Source organism: Penicillium taxi, assembly GCF_028828555.1.
Source record: "Penicillium taxi strain IBT 34144 chromosome Unknown utg000004l_segment0_segment0, whole genome shotgun sequence".
Classification (NCBI taxonomy): domain Eukaryota; kingdom Fungi; phylum Ascomycota; class Eurotiomycetes; order Eurotiales; family Aspergillaceae; genus Penicillium; species Penicillium taxi.
The window spans coordinates 3,313,637-3,331,204 of NW_026643206.1; the positions used below are offsets into that span (position 1 = coordinate 3,313,637).

Sequence of the window (17,568 nt, forward strand, 5' to 3'; positions counted from 1 at the left end):
TTACGTGGCTGAACAAAGCCTTGAATCATGATATGCACTGTGCCGGGCACTTCTGGCTGCAGAGATTTGAGTTCTTGGCAAGGGTCCAGGAACAAGATACCCAATCTCATCGGATGCCACGCGGCGAGACGCTGGGCAACACTCTTCTGCAACTTTATCGGACCATCTCCCCGAAGGTGATGTGTGAAGTGATTTGAAATCTCGTGTTCATCACAATTGCCGGCCTAAATGCTTTGATATATTATTGGAAGCACGGTATCAGGGGCCCTGAATCAGCCGTGAGATCTCCAAATTATCGACATGGGTATTCCACATGAGGCGACAATATGTAGATCTTTAGTGGCTCGGACGAACTGAAGATCTAATTAAAGGATTGCCACGCTAGTCAAGCCTGAAATATTATGACTCAATGATGAGATGGTGTGTATTATCTCAAGGCCCTAATGACAAAAGCATCACCTTTCGCATCTTAGTGGTTGATGGGTAGCTAATCATCTACCATCTTGCTTGCCGAAACAGTTTGAATCATATTCTCATGACCTGATTGCCTAGAGAGCTCGTATTGTGTCATCTGATGAACTCGCTCATCTATTTCTTCATCTGCAAGTTCTGCCAGCATACCCCAGTAGCCTCGAAAGTGTGTTCAGATGCCCAGGTGAGTTCCTTGAGTAATTCATCCAGTCTCTTCTTTCATGGCTCCAAAAATTCTATATATGCTTCAATAAGCTCGATTATGAAGCGATTCTATTTATTTCAGCATTTTCACACTGGTTTCCGCTACTTAATTCTTTCAATTCTGATACAGCCACCATGAAGCTTCACTATGTTGCTATATTAGCAAGTTTACTAAGTGCTGGACCTGCATACACCAAAACGACTCCGAAACCAACTCCATGCGCAGGTAACACCCCTAGCCACAGGTCTATCTGGTGCGACTATAGCATCAGCACAGACTACGAGTCAGTTGTCCCCAATACCGGCGTGACACGCGAGTACTGGTTCAACGTAGAAGAAGTTACACTTGCCCCTGATGGATTTTCGCGCCCAGTCATGACAGTCAACGGCACTCTACCCGGACCAACCATATTTGCAAACTGGGGTGACTGGCTTATCATCCATGTCACCAACAACCTTGGTCAGGCCAAAAATGGATCTAGTATTCACTGGCATGGCATTCGACAAAATTATACAAACCCAAACGACGGCGTTCCCTCCATAACGCAGTGCCCCATTGCTCCAGGCTCAAGCATGATCTATAAGTGGCGGGCGACTCAGTATGGGTCGACGTGGTATCACTCTCATATCGGCCTGCAAGCCTGGGAGGGTGTATACGGTGGAGTAATCATCAACGGACCCGCTAGTGCAAACTACGACGTGGATAAGGGCGTTTTATTCCTCAGTGACTGGACCCATCGAACTGTTGACGAGCTGTATCTTACACAGCAGCAGCTTGGCCCAGTAAACAATCTGACGAATGGGCTTATAAACGGTACAAATGTCTATGAAAGTGGCTCAAGTGCAACGGGATCTCGCTTTACCATGAAGGTTAATTCTGGCACTTCTTACCGGCTGCGACTTGTGAATCCCTCTATTGACACCCATTGGAAATTCAGCATTGATAATCACACCTTGACTGTTATATCGACAGATCTTGTGCCTATCAAGCCATATAAAACGAACGTTCTTAGTATTGGAATGGGTAGGATTCTTCTTTCCCTCTAATATATAAATACACATTTGAGAGACTAATCTGCTGCTAGGTCAACGTTATGATGTAATCGTCACTGCCAATCAAGCCAAAATAGCTCAATCTTTCTGGATGAGAGCTATACCAGCAACTGCATGCTCAGGCAACGATAATGCAGATAACATCCGAGGCATCGTCTATTACGGGACTAAATCCACAATCCCACAAACAACGGGTCATTTCAGCCCGAGCGACTGCAATGACGAGGCTTTGACTAATCTGGTCCCATACGTTCCGAAAAATGTTGACCCCCCAGTTTGGAACAATAACACCGATGTCAGTGTCTTCATAAACCCTGAAAGGCTTTTTCGATGGGAGTTCAATGCCACGTCGCTGAATGTGAGCTGGGAAAACCCGACCTTGGGTAAGATCTACAACCATGAAAAGAATTTCACCAATACAAGTGGAGTTATTGAACTACCGTTCAAGAACAAATGGGTATACCTCCTCATCAACACCACCTTTGAAGTTACTCATCCTATACATCTGCATGGGCATGACTTTTCCATCTTAGCTCAGGGCAATGGTATCTGGAACGGCTCGATGATTACTCAAAACCCGCCTCGTCGTGACACAGCCATGCTACCCCCGAGTGGGTGGTTGCTTCTTGCCTGGAAAACGGACAATCCGGGAGCATGGCTTATGCACTGCCATATCGGATGGCATGTAAATGAGGGACTTGCACTGCAGTTTATTGAGCGGTATGATGAGATTCGGGGTTTGATTGATTATAAGCCATTTGAGCAGGTGTGTAACAAGTGGGATGCATACGACGCGTCTGCAGATATCGTTCAAGCGGATTCAGGGGTCTAGCTGATTAGTTCAGAAACTTCCTGTATCAATTGCATGCTGTTCTTTGGTATCTGTTGTTGTAGTTGAATTCGGATAGGAAGGGATATCTGGAACGTTGAATCAAGAAAATATTTAAACAAGAGAACATGCAGTTACTAAGGAAGTAAAACCACCGGCTGAAACCTAAAAACAATAATGGGCTCGGGAAGACTCCGGGTAACAGTTAAAAAGAAGATCAACTAAGAATTTCGCAATCGGAGTGTAGATGTCGTGATTCAAGCCCCGTTATTCGCAATTAAAACCACCCTTTAACAGAAGTGGTCCACAAAAGTCCATAATATATGCAACTACCAAGCCTGATTATAATCAAACTTTCATCCTAAAAGAGGAACCGCCATGGTCCGTCTTCGCCTACATGGACCCTCATTGTCGAATCACATCGCTCCCTTTACTTTTAGCTGCAGACTTTGATTCCATTTGGCTCCTCTTTTTATTTTATTTCTGTACCTGATACTTCGTACAATATGACTTTCCATGAAGTTCCTAGTGGACCCATTACGTCTACCTAATTGCTCCTGCCTGTAAAGTGTTTGTGGTCCGTGGAAGATGGTTTATAGACCCCCCCCTGTTTCGCCGAAGACGAAGGCGAGAAAGAATTTTTTTTTTTCCAAATTTGAGTCCAGTATTGAACCTACTTCACGATGAGTGATTTTGAAAAGGCCGAAGCTGCGACTAGTTCAGTCCATGCTACTGATGATCAGTTTGAATTCTTCCAACAGACTAGAGGCCTCGAGTATACGAAAGAAGAGGGCAAGAAAGTGTTAAGAAAAATTGACATTCAAATAATCCCAATTTTGTTTGTTATTTATGCTCTTCAGGTACTTATAATTCATCTATGAATCTTGTCAATTCATTGCTAACTTGGTTCTACAGTATCTTGATAAAAACAGTATCAACTTTGCCTCTGTTTATGGTCTAAAAGAAGACACCCACCTCGTTGGACAAGATTATTCATGGCTTAGTATGTTACCGTGTTCTACCTCTTTCCCCTGATATTCTTCTAACAATATACAGGCTCAATATTCTACTTTGGCTATATGTTTGCACAAATACCAGCAGGATTTCTTATTCAAAAACTACCTGTTGGCAAGGTCTTGGGAGTCACGACCATAGGTACAGTACCTTTTCCACCTTATGAATAACTTCATAAAGGCCGGTTATCTCGTGGACAGGCGCTAACGCAAATATAGTATGGGGTGGTGTCCTTATGACAACTCCGGCATGCCACAACTTCGCTGGAATCGCTTCAAACCGCTTCATCCTCGGCATGGTAGAAGCCATCGTCAGCCCAGGACTTGTGCTGATGATGGGCATGTGGTACACATCAAAAGAGCAGCCTTTGAGACTTGAAGCATGGTATTGCACCAACGGTATTGCTACCATGTTCGGTGGGTAAGTAAATTGTCCGAGTCCCAAGTTTGTGGATGTACCTAGCTAACTGTTCAAACCCAGACTGATTGGTTATGCCGTTGGACACATCACATCCGGACTGCCGCAGTGGATGTATGTCTTCCTCATTTTCGGATCTGCTTCCGTTGCAACTGGAATTTTCGCTCTTTGGTTCCTTCCAGATCTTCCGTCCACTGCAAAGTTCCTCACGGAGCGACAGAGAGCCATTGCCGTTGATCGTGTGGCTTCGAATCGGCAGGGAGTGAAGAGCCAGGAGTTCAAGTGGTATCAGGTGCGACAGACAGCGCTAGACCCTAAGACATGGCTTCTGTTCATCCTAGCAGTCGGAGCACAAGTACCCAACTCAGCCCTAACGAGTGTATGTCATTCCCTCTGAACCCATCTGTCAAAGATACTAAAGTCTAACGAATTGTTCCAGTTCACATCTATCATTGTCAAATCATTTGGCTTCGGTACTCTTGGAAGTCAATATATGCAAATCCCCGGCGGCGCAGTGCAGTTTGTCACCATCCTCGCCGGTGGAATCATTGCCACGAAATTCGACGGCAAGTTTCACTCGCGAAGCATTTGCATGATCGTCGCCTGTCTCATCTGCATTGTCGGAGCAGGCCTGCTTGTTGGCCTTCCGAACGACAACAAATGGGGTCGTCTGGTCGCTCTATGGCTGTGCTATTTCCAGGGTCTAGGATTTAGTATGAGTTTGACAATTGTTTCCTCCAACATTGCCGGCTACACCAAGAAGCAGGTAACAGCTGCTATTCTTTTCATTGGATACTGTGTTGGAAATATCATCGGGCCCCAGACCTTTAAGAGTTCAGAGAAACCGGGCTACCACAGTGCCTACATTGCGTAAGTTTTCATTCCCCTGACTTTGATATTTTCATATTCTAACGTTTTGACAGTATGCTCGTTGGCTACTCGGTCAAGCTTTTTGCGATTATAGCCTTGTACCTGTACATGCACTACGAAAATAAGCGCCGAGACCGCGAGGCACTGGCTGCCGGCGATCTTGGTGAGCAAGACGAGGGAGTGAGCAGTGGCATGTTGGATCAAACGGAGCTCGACAACAAGCACTTCAGATATGTGTTGTAGTTAGATAGCGTTTCAAAAGTACTTTCAAGATAGAAATTTCACGGCGTCTCTGGACCAGACGTCAACTGGATATAATTGAAAATCCTTTTTTATTCCTGTATCTCCGTCTTCATAGATTTCTTATCTATACTACTTTGAAAACCCATTGAATTTATGGCTGATCTCCATGCAATTCGGGAATTGACATCATAAACATCGTATCAGAGCACGATTTCTACAAAGAAATCAAAGCCCACAATCAGGTATCTCTAGATTTTATTTTAAATCAAAGAAGAGTGTTCATTGTATCCACGTTGCGGATACCAGCTAAGTTACCAGCCTTAACACGCTTCAGAGTCAAGGCGGCAATCAAGGCAGCACCAACACCGGAGCCGTCCTCAGCAGCCAGAATCTCGACCTTGTCCTTGTCCTGGGGAGCCCAGTCCAAGATCTCACGCAGAGCCTGGGCTCCACGGACCTTGAAGTGAGGGTACTTGGTGAAGACAGAGCCATCAGCACCGACGTGGCAAGTCTGCATCTGCTTCTTCTTGCAGATGGCGGCAATACCGCAAGCAGAAATGCGGGCGGCACGAGTACCGATCAGCTCGGCGAGGCGGCGGATCATCTCCAACTCAGCCAAGGTGGCGCAAATGCCAAGCTCCTTCTCCAAGAGATCTGCAGTCTCGGACAAGTTCTCAAAGGGATCTTCTTCAATGGCAGCGAGGAAGGATGCATCTAGCAAGTATGACTTGCGCAGCTTCGAGATGTCCTGCTTGCCGAAAATGAGACCGGGGTTGGAATCGTGGAGATCCAACAGAGCCAGACGGAAAATCTCTCCAAGGTACAGACCAGCAGTCATCTTCTCAAAAGCCTGCTGACCGGGTCGTGGTGAATCACGGTCAATGATCTCATCGTATTTAGAGAAAGGGAGCACCTTTCGCTCGTTGTCAAAGGCACCGTATTCACAGTTGATGGCGATGGGCATATCGGCGGGAAGCCCTAGGTGGGCAATCTTGGGAATGGAGCCGACGTTGTCCATGTATGCGGCGTTAACACCAGTGCCGAAGATGGCGCCAATCTTGACAGCTGTGTCAGTGTAAGCAGAGGCGATTAGGGTACCGGTGGTGTCGTTAATCAAAGCAGCGACCTTAATTGGCAAGCCCTATATTCAAATAAGTCAGTTCACTGCGAATGGCGTATCAAAGCAAAAGTAAAACATACTCGCTTCTTCAAGACAGCCTCCAGAGGAGGAACGACGTCATGGCCCTCGACACCGTCAATGTCGAATCCCTTAGTCCAACGTTGTAGGATCCCGTGATCAATGTAGTCTTGTTGGGCGGGGTAGGAGAAGGTGAAACCAAGAGGCAAGCTGTGCAGGTTCTCGCCCTCGTGGTGGGTGTGAAGGAATTGCTCGAGGCAATCGGCGATGTAGTTCCATAGCTCATCGGCAGTACCGGTCTTAAGCTCCTCAGGCATTTTGTATTTAGATTGGGTGATATCGAAACCACCTTTTTGCTTGGTCAAGGTGATCTCACAAACACGGAGGTTGGTACCGCCCATATCGAGGGCCAGGAAAGTGCCCTGTTCGTTGCCATCGGGGAAGTCCATGACCCAGGTGACATTCATAGGCTAAAGAAGAAAAGAAGATCAGTTCAAATTCACAATATTGACGGTTCAACGGTTCGTGGACCATACAATGTTAGCTCCATCAGCGGCAAGACCTAAATTAATAAAGTATTAGCACATGGTGGAGGTATCGGGAATCAGGACCTGACATACCAGCCTCGAGCTCAACGATGAAGCGATCAACAATCGACTTGAGCTTGGCACGGTCCACAGTGAAGACGGTCTCGAACTCCTTGACGTGCTGAAGAAGATCCTGCGGCACATCGTGCATGGATCCTGGTGAAGGATTAGCATTTGTTGTTTGCTGTGTCAGTGGGTAAGAAGCTTACCCTTGCGGGAAGGAGGGTGCTTAGGACCAAGTCCGACCATTTTAAATACGATGTATAAATAAGATAGAATGAAAAGTTCAAAAGTTGGAGGAGGGGTGGTTAGGAGGGGAAGAGTGACGTTAACTATGAACGTGGGGTGGGATCGACCTTGCTTGATTAGGCTGCGGTGGGAGCAGCTCAAATTCCCTTTTTCGATTCCCCTCAAAACATCTCTCCACGAATCATATCATCTCAATCCCACTTGTTTCATTCGGTTCAGCTTCTAATTTATTCTTAACTCAATATGCTCCCATACATCAGTCCATACTCTTCAATTTCCCCCCGGCATCTTTCGGCATCCTCGGGAACCCCGGGATCCCGAGTCTCTCCCCGGACGGAGTACAAAATTACCATGATGATTTCAAGGGGTCTAGAGCTAATACGAGGCTGTTCCTTTGTGAAACATCGCCCTAAAACTCTTATTGTGCAAAACCTTAGTCTCCAACCCTTACCAACAACTCCCATCGTCTGCAACACATGCAACTATTGCCGGCGAAGATGTCAAGCGATTCAGTAATGCCATCATGGACCTTGGGCCTGATGGTCCCACCAGGATCAGTGCAGAGGTCATCTGGACCTGCATCACGCCACTGATCGAGGTTTTCGCCAGCAAGATGAGAGCTTGACCTCGTGATGAGCTTTCGAGTACACTGTCTTCTGAAGACAGAGTTTTCCGTGCTAATAAAAAGATATACATAGTTACTCTTTGCTTGCGAAGCAAAGGTAGAACCTTGGATTAATCTTAGGTATACTTGGCTAGGAGTGGCCTCAACAGCAATCAGGCGCGTCATTATCTTATCGAACAGAACGATGATGTCGCCGTATTGTTACCTTCAAACGCAAAATTGAATCTCTGGGGCACTAAAGGACGTGAACTTATCTTCCAACTCGTAGAAACTACGCAAAGCTAAAGTTGAAGTCCAAAAAGACGCCGGAGATCTATGTTCTTTCCAAGATAGCGCATCATCGGAGAGAACTCGGTGAAATTTGGCTCAATCCCTGCTCAGGTGTGCTCTATCAATTCGGACGAGATACACTGAAGTAATAATAGACGTGGGCCTTTTCTCGCGCAGTCAGGGACGTCAATGACAGAAAATTTTGCCTATTCCTTCTCATGCTACCTTGCAATGCACAGGTTTACATGATCAATCTATTCTTTACACTCTCTCGACCAGCACACTAAGTCTAAAGGCCACAATGCCCACAGACCAGGCTCAAACTTACAATCTACTAAGATGAACGATGATTCTGAGTTCGATACTCAAAGTTGAGTCCATTGTCAATGGTCTACTGAAGGTTCTCTATTAAGCAAAAATTGCACTTCAAATTTCAAAAAATCCATCTATTCATTGTAGTTTAAAATCAACTGTCGGTAATTCATAATCTTTCAACATGAGCTAATAACAATGTAAGGAGATAATAATGTGCAAACACTGTAACTCCGATTCCAATAACTGAAACTAACACCTCACGTTGTGCTCATAATTTAACAACTTCGTGCTCTGAGTGCGAGGGATCAAGCAGCAATTCATCTCTGGATATCTTCATGGAGGTGTCCATCATCAAGAATTTTGTCCTCGGGGAGATTCTCCTCGGGGACTTTATCATTAGAGGTCTCAACCTCAGCGACCTTGTCCTCAGGGAAGCTATTAGGGGAGCTAGATCGTTGCGAAGTCTGCAAATCGAGGCGCTCGCGTATTCGCTTCTCATAAGCATCGGAAATTTCCAGAGTACGGTCAACATCCTTCGTTAAGCGTTCCATCTCCTCATTAAAATTCTCGTCTCTGGTCTTGGGAGGAAGAGTCTTTTCCTCCTTCTTGTTAGCCTTGGGATCTGGGATCGCCTCCCAAATAGCCTCCAGTTCCTCTTTCCATCCCATAGCCTGTGCAAACTTTCGGACCCCGGAATCGCAGTCACCCAAAATAAGCACATCGTCGGCTCGTGAGCCCAAGCCTCCAACACGTTCCATATTTATAAGCACTCGGGGTATTCCATCGCGAACAATCGAAGGCAAACTGGCGAACGGTTGAACTGACAGACTAGTTCCCATGACGATGCATAGATCAGCCTGAGCCGGCATCCAGTTATTCGCATGGAACTCATCCGGCAAGGCCTCACCGAAAAACACGATATCAGGCTTGACTAGGCCATCACAGTAAGGACAGTGCGGGACAGTTCCATTCTCAACTGCTTCATGCATATCAGCATCTGGATATGTCTCTTTGCAATCAATGCAGCGCTGTGTGGCAAAACTGCCATGGGCCTCAATTATATATTCTCCTGGAACACCTGCCTGACGCTCAAGGCAGTCGATATTTTGCGTGAAATGTTTCAGTAGCATTTTTTTATCGTGGAGAAGCTTGATAAAAGCATGGGCGACGGTAGGACGGTAGCGGCCTGGGTAAAGCTCACGCGCCAAAGCATAGAACGGCTTGGGGTTCTCTCTGAAGAACTCAATGTCAAATACATCTTCAGGTTCCTCCAAGTCCAGAAATTCTAGATTGGCATAGAGTCCTGTATCTGGGGAACGGAAATCAGGAATGCCTGCAGAGGTACTTATTCCCGCCCCAACCTGGTATTACTCAGTCAGCTTTCAATCGAGAAGATCAACATTATGACATAATTTACCATTAAAACGATTTTTTTGACATTATTCTCCTTGATGTATTTGGCGACTGCCTCCATGTTGCGAGAGTCCAGCGTCGAGGCTGGAGTCTCGTCCGTAATAACTGACTCTTCGTTGCCCATGATGAAATGATAGAGATTGTGTGTTAATGCAAGATATGCACGATGGAAAGTTGAAAAAGAAACTCGGTCTTGTCTGGGTGAGGTCTCATTTAAAGTAGAGCAGGTGTGGGGGAGTGAGAGACGTAAGATGAATTTCTAGGCAGACACCCTCTTAAAACCAGAACTGTCAATGAATGCAAAAACGACCAACAAAGAAAAGACAAAGATAGAAAGGCTGATATTATTTTAAATTAAGACTATCAAACGAAGGCATCGAGTCTTTCACAAGCCAAAAAAAAAAGATTATTACCCCTCACCGCCCGACATAAAGAACTGTTTAGTCATCCAACTCAACCTTCGAACATTCATAATAGATCTACATCGCCATTTTCCGGGCCATTCAGATTGTTCTAAGGATCCAGAAATCCGACTAACCTTGGTCCTTGGAACAATTTTAGGTTAGAACATAGTGTGAGATTTGGAAAACATTGACTGTTTGAATGTATCAATTGCGATGATTATGGATAGGTAGATGTTTCGAAAAGCAATCAAGGTTCCATGGATCATGATGCTCTGAGTCTTTCTCGTCCTATATATAGTAACCTTGGAAGGCCATCTCATTGATACCAGCCTTCAATAAGTACCTCCCGAAACTGGTGTCACCGCATACACTTCTCGATTATTTCTCGAACCTAATGCCAACCTTAGAAGGCGTACTTATCACCGTTACGCCTTGGTACGCATAGATTTTTAGTTAATGATTGGCCACACCAGCTAGAGCATAGTAGTCCCTTTAAACCATGAGCTTATCTATGACGCTGAAGAACTATTGGTATCGCAGATGGCATAGGCTACAGGCTGCAGCAAGAGTACAATCCTTAGAATCTTTTGTCTTCTAACCTACGAGTGTTCTGCAGCGTCAAAATACCGCACAATAAAAGTGACAAACCATGAAATATTATTCTAGTCATATTACTCTTACCGAATGTAGTAAATACGCACTGGAGTTGGTGTGTATCTGGTGCATTTACCTCCGTGTTCTCTGGAATATAATTCTATTGAAATCCCATTGAAGAGTTTTTTTGAGCTGAGCACCATAACTTCTGACGCCACTAGCCCTGGAATATACTTAAAAGTGGCACAGCCAGATTCCCATCTATAAGCCCTCCGTTCTCGCGACTGCCTGGCTCATCAATATTGGTGGCGAAATTTCCTAGATAAATATCAGAGGTTAGAGGAAGCGTATGCAGGGCACATGCATATTCAGAAGAATTTTGAAGTTTAGGGCGGTACTAATAGGATAAAGCAAGTTGAGTCAGAAGATATGCTCCAATGTTATAACTTGGCATGGAAGTAGATCTACATACATGCCTGCAATTACTAAATAGATCCCTTTTTCAATAATGAATTCACAATGCATCCGAAATTGTAACCAAGGCCTTCAATAACTCCCCAATAGCTTTCTCAGAGGCGCTATCACAATTGAAGGACTTCTGAGCCCGAATGACAGAAATATCCCCGAAACCACATTTTGCTCAGATAATCTCCAGTTATTCTTGTAGTCCCTTCGATAAGTTGATCATCAACACCTTTATCATTAGCTTTGCCCAAGAACACCACGAAATGGTTGATGCCAAGTTCCTTCGCCTTTTCCATCGTGGCTTGTGCATCACCATGTATTCCATCTGCAAGTCACAACAAGGATGACAATATCAGCTTTGAAGGTGCCTTCATAGAGATCATTTTCACATTTGGCGTATTCTCCGTAATATGTATGGCTGTAGTCATGTTTGGAGGCAGAGTATTTCATGAAATATTTCGAAGTATAACTGATCTGGTCGTATTCCAGAAATTTTGTGCCTATTGATTTGTCTGAAACTTTAGAAAGTGTCTGCTGCTAGGGCGGCTTTGCCAGCATCCTTCACACCTAGGTAGCTGTAACAGGTTGAATCCTGGTGAACTATCACGTGGTTGTACCACGTGACCCACCAACCGCATACCTCACGATTCCACCCCGAATTGTTTACGTTCTTCAAGGATTTTGTAAACAGCATGTGCCTAGCTAGTTCTGAATTCAAGATTAGCTTTAGCCCTTCACAGTAGCAACGTTTATTGGTGCTATTTTAGTAGATTTGGATAATTTGGTGAAAAGAGGTGTGGTTAGAAGACTTGTGCTATAAACTATGGGCTCACGTTTATATTGATAGTCCTGGCTAGGTATATAGAGAGAAAGACTGACGTCATCTTCAGCTGAGGTATTTTAGCTGAGGTATCTATACTCATACTGAGGTACTTAATTAGTGCATTTCATGCAGCATACAACATATAGCATAAACTGTGGTCACCTCAGCAATTCTTTGGCTAAATTTACCAGTCCTATTCATATTATTTGAAGCATGTAGCCCGAAAATCCCAGGATATAGAGACTGCAAGTGACTATGTATCTTGCTAAGCGTTATAACAAGGGGCCTTATTCTATACCAGTCCAATGGACGGTGACAACGTTGGAAAGTCGAGATAAATCTGTGGATCGTAGCGCTCTGGATCTGTTCATCCAATGTATAGCAAGACATCAGTACAGTTAGTATATAACAGTAAATAGTTGCTGTAGTAGTAGTTGTAGATTAAGCACTGGATTAGAAAGGCGGAGTGGGGAGTGGATACACTTATCCCTCACCGCCCGTCAAGGTAACTGCCCGTAATATTGATATACTTGGCATCAACCTTCTGCTCAACCAAAGCCCAATGCATGATGGCCGTTTCCCATTCGGCTAATGTCAATGGGTTAACACCATCACTCCCATCAGATCAATTAAATCCTATAAACAAGATTCCCCCCACTCAAACTGATATCTTCAATGCCAGCTCCGTGGCTGAGATCAAGGCCGCTTTATCCCGCCTCCACAGTCAAGAAGCGTCTGTGACTGCTCGCCTCGATGCCCTGGTAACCTCACAAAAAGATCTCTCTCGAGAATTGGGTCGGTTAGATCTACTGCGGGCGAATATAGGAACCCAAACAACCGCCACACGGTCCATCAGCCATGGGATGCTCCGCGAGGCCGCCGGGACTGCCGAACGCATCTCTCATGCAGTGCGCCGACTGGATCTGGAACAAGCTCATGTGAAAACAACCTTGGAAGTGGTAGAACAGGTGGCCGAGCTCAAGGCGTGTGCATTGGGCGTTGTGGGGTCAATGGGTGCCTCTCAGGATTGGGAAACGGCCGCCAACTATCTGCACCGCGCTGCACAGATTCCACGATCTGTGATCAATGGAGCGTTTGCAGCTGAAATGATCCCAACAGCCGAAGTGCCGGATCCCCCAATGGTGACATTCGACAACGCAGCAGAGTCGCTATGCGGACTATTCTTGCGCGAATTTGACAAGGCAGTGAAGGATAATGACGGGGCCAAGATCACGCGATTCTTCAAGCTCTTCCCGCTAATCGGTCGATCGGAGGTTGGATTGGATGTATACGGTCGTTATGTCTGCCAAGGCGTGGCGGCACGGGCCCGGGGTAATCTTAATGCCGGTACAGGGGCCCAAGCTAAGGATGGGTTCTTCTACGCCAATGCCTTGACCAAGCTGTTTGAACATATCGCTCAGATTATCGATGGGCACGGAGGCCTGGTGGAGCGACACTACGGGCCGCGAAAGATGGGCCGTGTCATCGAACGTCTACAGATTGAGGCTGACGTGCAAGGTGGAATCATCTTGGACACTTGGAGTGATGAGCGTCAGGTGGACCGCAAGCTAATAGATATCAAGTCGTACGCATTTACTTTCTTGGTACAAAGCTTCCTTCCGGCTCAGCGGTCCGGCCAGCCACTCGCTCAATCACAGGCACCAGGAATCGAGGACGAGGGAGTGGACATGAAGGAGATCGACGGTGTGCTGAACGAAATGGCAATCATGCTCGGCCGTTGGTCCCTTTACTGTCGCTTCTTGACGGACACTTGCAATGTGAGATCATTCCCCGTATCTACAATTCAAATCACTAATTACCTTTCCAGCCTCCCACTGAACATGAGAGTAAGGATGATGAAACTAGATTTAAACTTCCTGCCTTTTTGCAGGAATCTTCTCTGGCACGCAAGGCCAACGACCGGTTGGTCACACCTTTCAACGTAATGACAACTTTCTTCTTCCGGAGATCCGTAGAGAAGGCTTTCCAACTGGACGAGTCACCATCGGGCTTGAGTCTGAACCTGCAACGACCTCTCAAAGCGGATCCTCCCCATATGACTTCTGCTGTCGACGACATCATGTACATTGTCAATAAGGTTCTGCAACAATCTCTAGCGACTTCGCAAGAGGCTGTAGTGACGAATGTTGTACCTACTCTCTCTCGCGTACTGGGATCTGATTTCATCGGCATGACCCAACGCAAGATGCGTGACGAATGCTATCCGCGCGCACCATCTCAAGGTGCCCAGCCTCCGGAGCAGACTCTAATCTCCTTCCTGGTTCAAATAAACAATCTTGACATAGCAGTGGATTACATCCGACGCATTGTGCAGAACAACACCGGCTCAAAGCAACCTATCTCCTCCTCGAACGAGAGCGATCATAACGACGCCAACCTGGTCACAGAGCATCTCCTCTCGCTCTTCCCATCTCCAACCTCTGCTCTCCGCGTCGCGCAGACGCTCCGATCACTTGCAACATCCTTCGAAGGCAAAGTGACAGACCTGCTCACAGACGGAATCCAAGTCGTATTCAACAATGCAATTAAGCACCGTCTCAGGCCGATCCTCGCAGACGCTTTCCGAGATATCGAGTACCAACCGTCCTCGGACAGCGACTCTCCAATCGACACACACGATGACTTCGATCGCAGCAGTAGCAACAGCAAAGAACTAGTGCGGCCACGCTTCGCAGCAGGCTGGACAGAGCTACTCGTCCCACTCGCGCGAATTCTAACCCAGCAAGCATTCGACCGTCTCCTAACCGTCACGATTGCCTATTTCTCCCGCCTCCTAGAAAAAAGACTCTGGTCTTACCAGGGCCGAGTCAACCCTCTCGGTGCAGCTCGTCTAGAGCGCGATATTGCAGGTATTGTGGGTGTGGCCGTCGATGTGGGATATGGATCAAGTGCTCCTGGTCGCTACCGTCACCGGGAAGCGCTTGCCCGCTGTGTACAAATGACCCTGGTCATGGGTATGGACGATGATGAGTGGGAAGAGGTTTTACGTGATGGTGAAGCTGTGGAAGTAGTTGACAAGCTGAGTCGCGAGGAAAGAGTCCGAGTGCGGGCGATGGTCAGACAATGAATGTTAGTAAGTTGTTGAGGCTGTTAACTTTTTTCCTTTTTATATATTCTTATTCTGTATGTGTATCTAATTGGAGTACCGCTAGGTACAGATTATAATTCAAGCTTTTTTGTTTTTCAAGATTCTAAGGTACAGAGGGTGTACACTGTATATCTGTCTGTATAGACCTCCTCGGGCGTCGGACGGGGTATCAAACTTGAAGCATAAATATTTACATACTATATCGAATATTTGTTTATCTAGTAACTAATGAAAACAAGCCAGAGATAGGGACAGAGTATTTAAAATTTTTCTATGCATATTTAGATCAGACCCAAGCCGAAGCTCAGAAAAGACAAATTGTGAAGGGTCCATATGTCGTGAATACAGCCAACCCAGGTTCCCGAACCAAAAACACAACGCCACCCAGGTAAAAAGAGAAATATATATAGGGAAACAGTTTCTTTTTGAGAAGATGAACTTCAAGGTCGAGGTAGAGGTGAAGATGGAGGGAGGAGGTAGAGGAAGTCGCTGGAGAGGGAAACATGTGTACAAGAATGAGAAAGCCCCAGGCTTGAAAAGATTACTAAAAAAAAAAAAGGCGGAAACGCTCAGAGGAATATGGAACAAATGTAGAGGAAGGGGGAAGAAAAGTATTATCATACTTCTTCCTTCTCGCTGACAGGATGTTGGTCAACCTGTCGCGAAGGCTTGATTTCTTGAATCTCCATGTCACCTTCACTGCCATTGTGGCTACTGTGGCTCAATTCACCGTTAGGACGACGTCCCTCCAGCATAGTTTGCGACCTGCCATCGAGCATCATATCGCTGTGCTCGCCAATACCGTAGCGGTCGGCAGCGGGGACCTCGTGGCCATCTTCGTGCTGGTCGTGTTTCTGTGGTGTCCAGGCGAGGTAATCACGACGGACTTCGACGTAGTCGTAGGCGAACTCGCCCAGTTGGTCGTCATCCATACCGAGCAGCTCGGCTTCCTCTGAGGCACGCAGCTTCAGGCCGGGGATAAGGTTGATGCCGAAGGCAATAATGGCAGACATGACGAAGGCGTAGGAGGCGGTTGCGACGATGTAGGCGATTTGGATGTAAAGCTGCTTGTAGTTGTGGATAACCCAGCCGCCGACGCCAGTTCCGGTGCTGACACCGTCCAGACCGACGATAGAATCGTCTCCGAAGAGGGCGTTGAAGATGAGGCCGACGACACCGGCAATTCCGTGCTCAGCCAACACATCCATCGAGTCGTCGATACGGATCCAGTACTTGATTTTAGTGGAGTAATTGCAGACAATTCCGGTGACAATACCCAGAATCACACTAGCCCATGGGGTAATGAAACCAGACGCAGGAGTAGCAGCTACCAATCCGGAGATGGTACCAGAACACCAGCCGACCATAGACCACTTGCGGGCGAGACGCCAATCGAGCAGTACCCAGGTAATAGCGCCGAAGGCAGCGGTCAAGTTAGTATTCCACATGGCCATAGTAGCACGAAGGTTGGCACCGAAAGCCGAGCCACCGTTGAAGCCCAACCAGCCGAACCAGAGGAAGGCAGTACCGAGTAGGATGAGGGAGACGTTGTGGGGGCGGAAGTTGAGCATCATTCGTTCTTGTCGTCGACCGAGGACCATTGAGTAAGCTAGGGCACTGAAGCCAGAGCCGATCTCGACGGGGCCACCGCCAGCATAATCCATCACACCATAGTTGTAAGCCCAGCCGTTGACGTTCCAGGCCCAGCAGGCCAGAGGGCAGTAGACGATAGTAGCCCAGATGAAAGTGAATACCATAGCTGGAAGAAGGCGACCGCGCTCAGCCACAGCACCCATGACAATTGCAGCAGTGACACCACAGAATTGCATCTAGAGAACAGATCAAGTTAGTATGAGATCGAGGGGTCCGTGAGCGACACCAGTGCGACACCACGTGCGAGATCAGATCGTACCTGGTAAAAAGCATAGAGCAGATTCGGAATCAAGGGCGAACCAGGACTGGGATCAGCCCAAGTCTTCATCAGGCCGAAATTGCGCAGGTTACCGATGAAACCATTTGTGGCAGTTGGGGAAAAGGCAAGCGAGTAGCCCCAGAAGTACCATTGGAAGGTTATGATGGAGAAAGAAGCCATACAAGCCCAGATCATACTCAGAGCAGACTTTCGCCGAGCGAGACCAGAGTAGAGGAAGCCCAGACCTGGAATCATGATCATGACCATGGCGGAGGCTACAATAATGTAGGCCTGGTCACCAGCTTGGAACCATTTATTCACATTTTCGACACCTGGACGAGAGAGAATGAGGAGCTATAATTGGCAATTGGATTTAGGACTCAGTACATACGAGAATCACCACCAGTATTGGAGTTTGTGGACAAGCTGAAGTCAGAAGGAGCACCGGTCCAGTTGTAGGATGCAAAGTCCGGGGCGTACGGAACTTTGCCATTGAAGTCCGACATGATCAGAAAGCTCCTCGAGCTGAAGGAAGGATTGAAGAATGGAAAACTGAAACGTTG

At 46.7% G+C, this 17,568-nt stretch overlaps 6 protein-coding genes across 6 annotated transcripts; 3 read left to right on the forward strand and 3 right to left on the reverse strand.

Annotated features, from left to right (window-relative positions):
• Positions 1-810: 810 nt before the first annotated feature.
• Positions 811-2,560, forward strand: N7495_006162 (uncharacterized protein; the record flags this gene model as incomplete). Its single annotated transcript, XM_057208813.1, has 2 exons — positions 811-1,699; positions 1,761-2,560. 2 exons carry the CDS (start codon positions 811-813, stop codon positions 2,558-2,560), a joined length of 1,689 nt encoding a protein of 562 aa, XP_057062587.1.
• A 680-nt stretch (positions 2,561-3,240) lies between these two features.
• On the forward strand, positions 3,241-5,101 carry N7495_006163 (putative MFS transporter; the record flags this gene model as incomplete). The annotated part of the gene is made up of 7 exons (XM_057208814.1): positions 3,241-3,417; positions 3,473-3,560; positions 3,614-3,712; positions 3,790-3,991; positions 4,052-4,367; positions 4,428-4,858; positions 4,912-5,101. The coding sequence occupies 7 exons, from the start codon at positions 3,241-3,243 to the stop codon at positions 5,099-5,101; spliced, it is 1,503 nt and encodes a 500-aa protein (XP_057062588.1).
• A 265-nt stretch (positions 5,102-5,366) lies between these two features.
• Positions 5,367-7,075, reverse strand: N7495_006164 (putative hexokinase Kxk; the record flags this gene model as incomplete). Its single annotated transcript, XM_057208815.1, has 5 exons — positions 5,367-6,242; positions 6,302-6,709; positions 6,776-6,801; positions 6,860-6,982; positions 7,036-7,075. 5 exons carry the CDS (start codon positions 7,073-7,075, stop codon positions 5,367-5,369), a joined length of 1,473 nt encoding a protein of 490 aa, XP_057062589.1.
• A 1,527-nt stretch (positions 7,076-8,602) lies between these two features.
• N7495_006165 (SIR2 family NAD-dependent protein deacylase) lies at positions 8,603-9,822 on the reverse strand (the record flags this gene model as incomplete). Its single annotated transcript, XM_057208816.1, has 2 exons — positions 8,603-9,646; positions 9,703-9,822. 2 exons carry the CDS (start codon positions 9,820-9,822, stop codon positions 8,603-8,605), a joined length of 1,164 nt encoding a protein of 387 aa, XP_057062590.1.
• Positions 9,823-12,553: 2,731 nt separating this feature from the next.
• Positions 12,554-15,072, forward strand: N7495_006166 (Golgi transport complex subunit COG4; the record flags this gene model as incomplete). Its single annotated transcript, XM_057208817.1, has 2 exons — positions 12,554-13,762; positions 13,813-15,072. The coding sequence occupies 2 exons, from the start codon at positions 12,554-12,556 to the stop codon at positions 15,070-15,072; spliced, it is 2,469 nt and encodes an 822-aa protein (XP_057062591.1).
• Positions 15,073-15,710: 638 nt separating this feature from the next.
• Positions 15,711-17,511, reverse strand: N7495_006167 (ammonium transporter; the record flags this gene model as incomplete). The annotated part of the gene is made up of 3 exons (XM_057208818.1): positions 15,711-16,922; positions 17,006-17,337; positions 17,397-17,511. The coding sequence occupies 3 exons, from the start codon at positions 17,509-17,511 to the stop codon at positions 15,711-15,713; spliced, it is 1,659 nt and encodes a 552-aa protein (XP_057062592.1).
• Between the last annotated feature and the right edge of the window lie 57 nt (positions 17,512-17,568).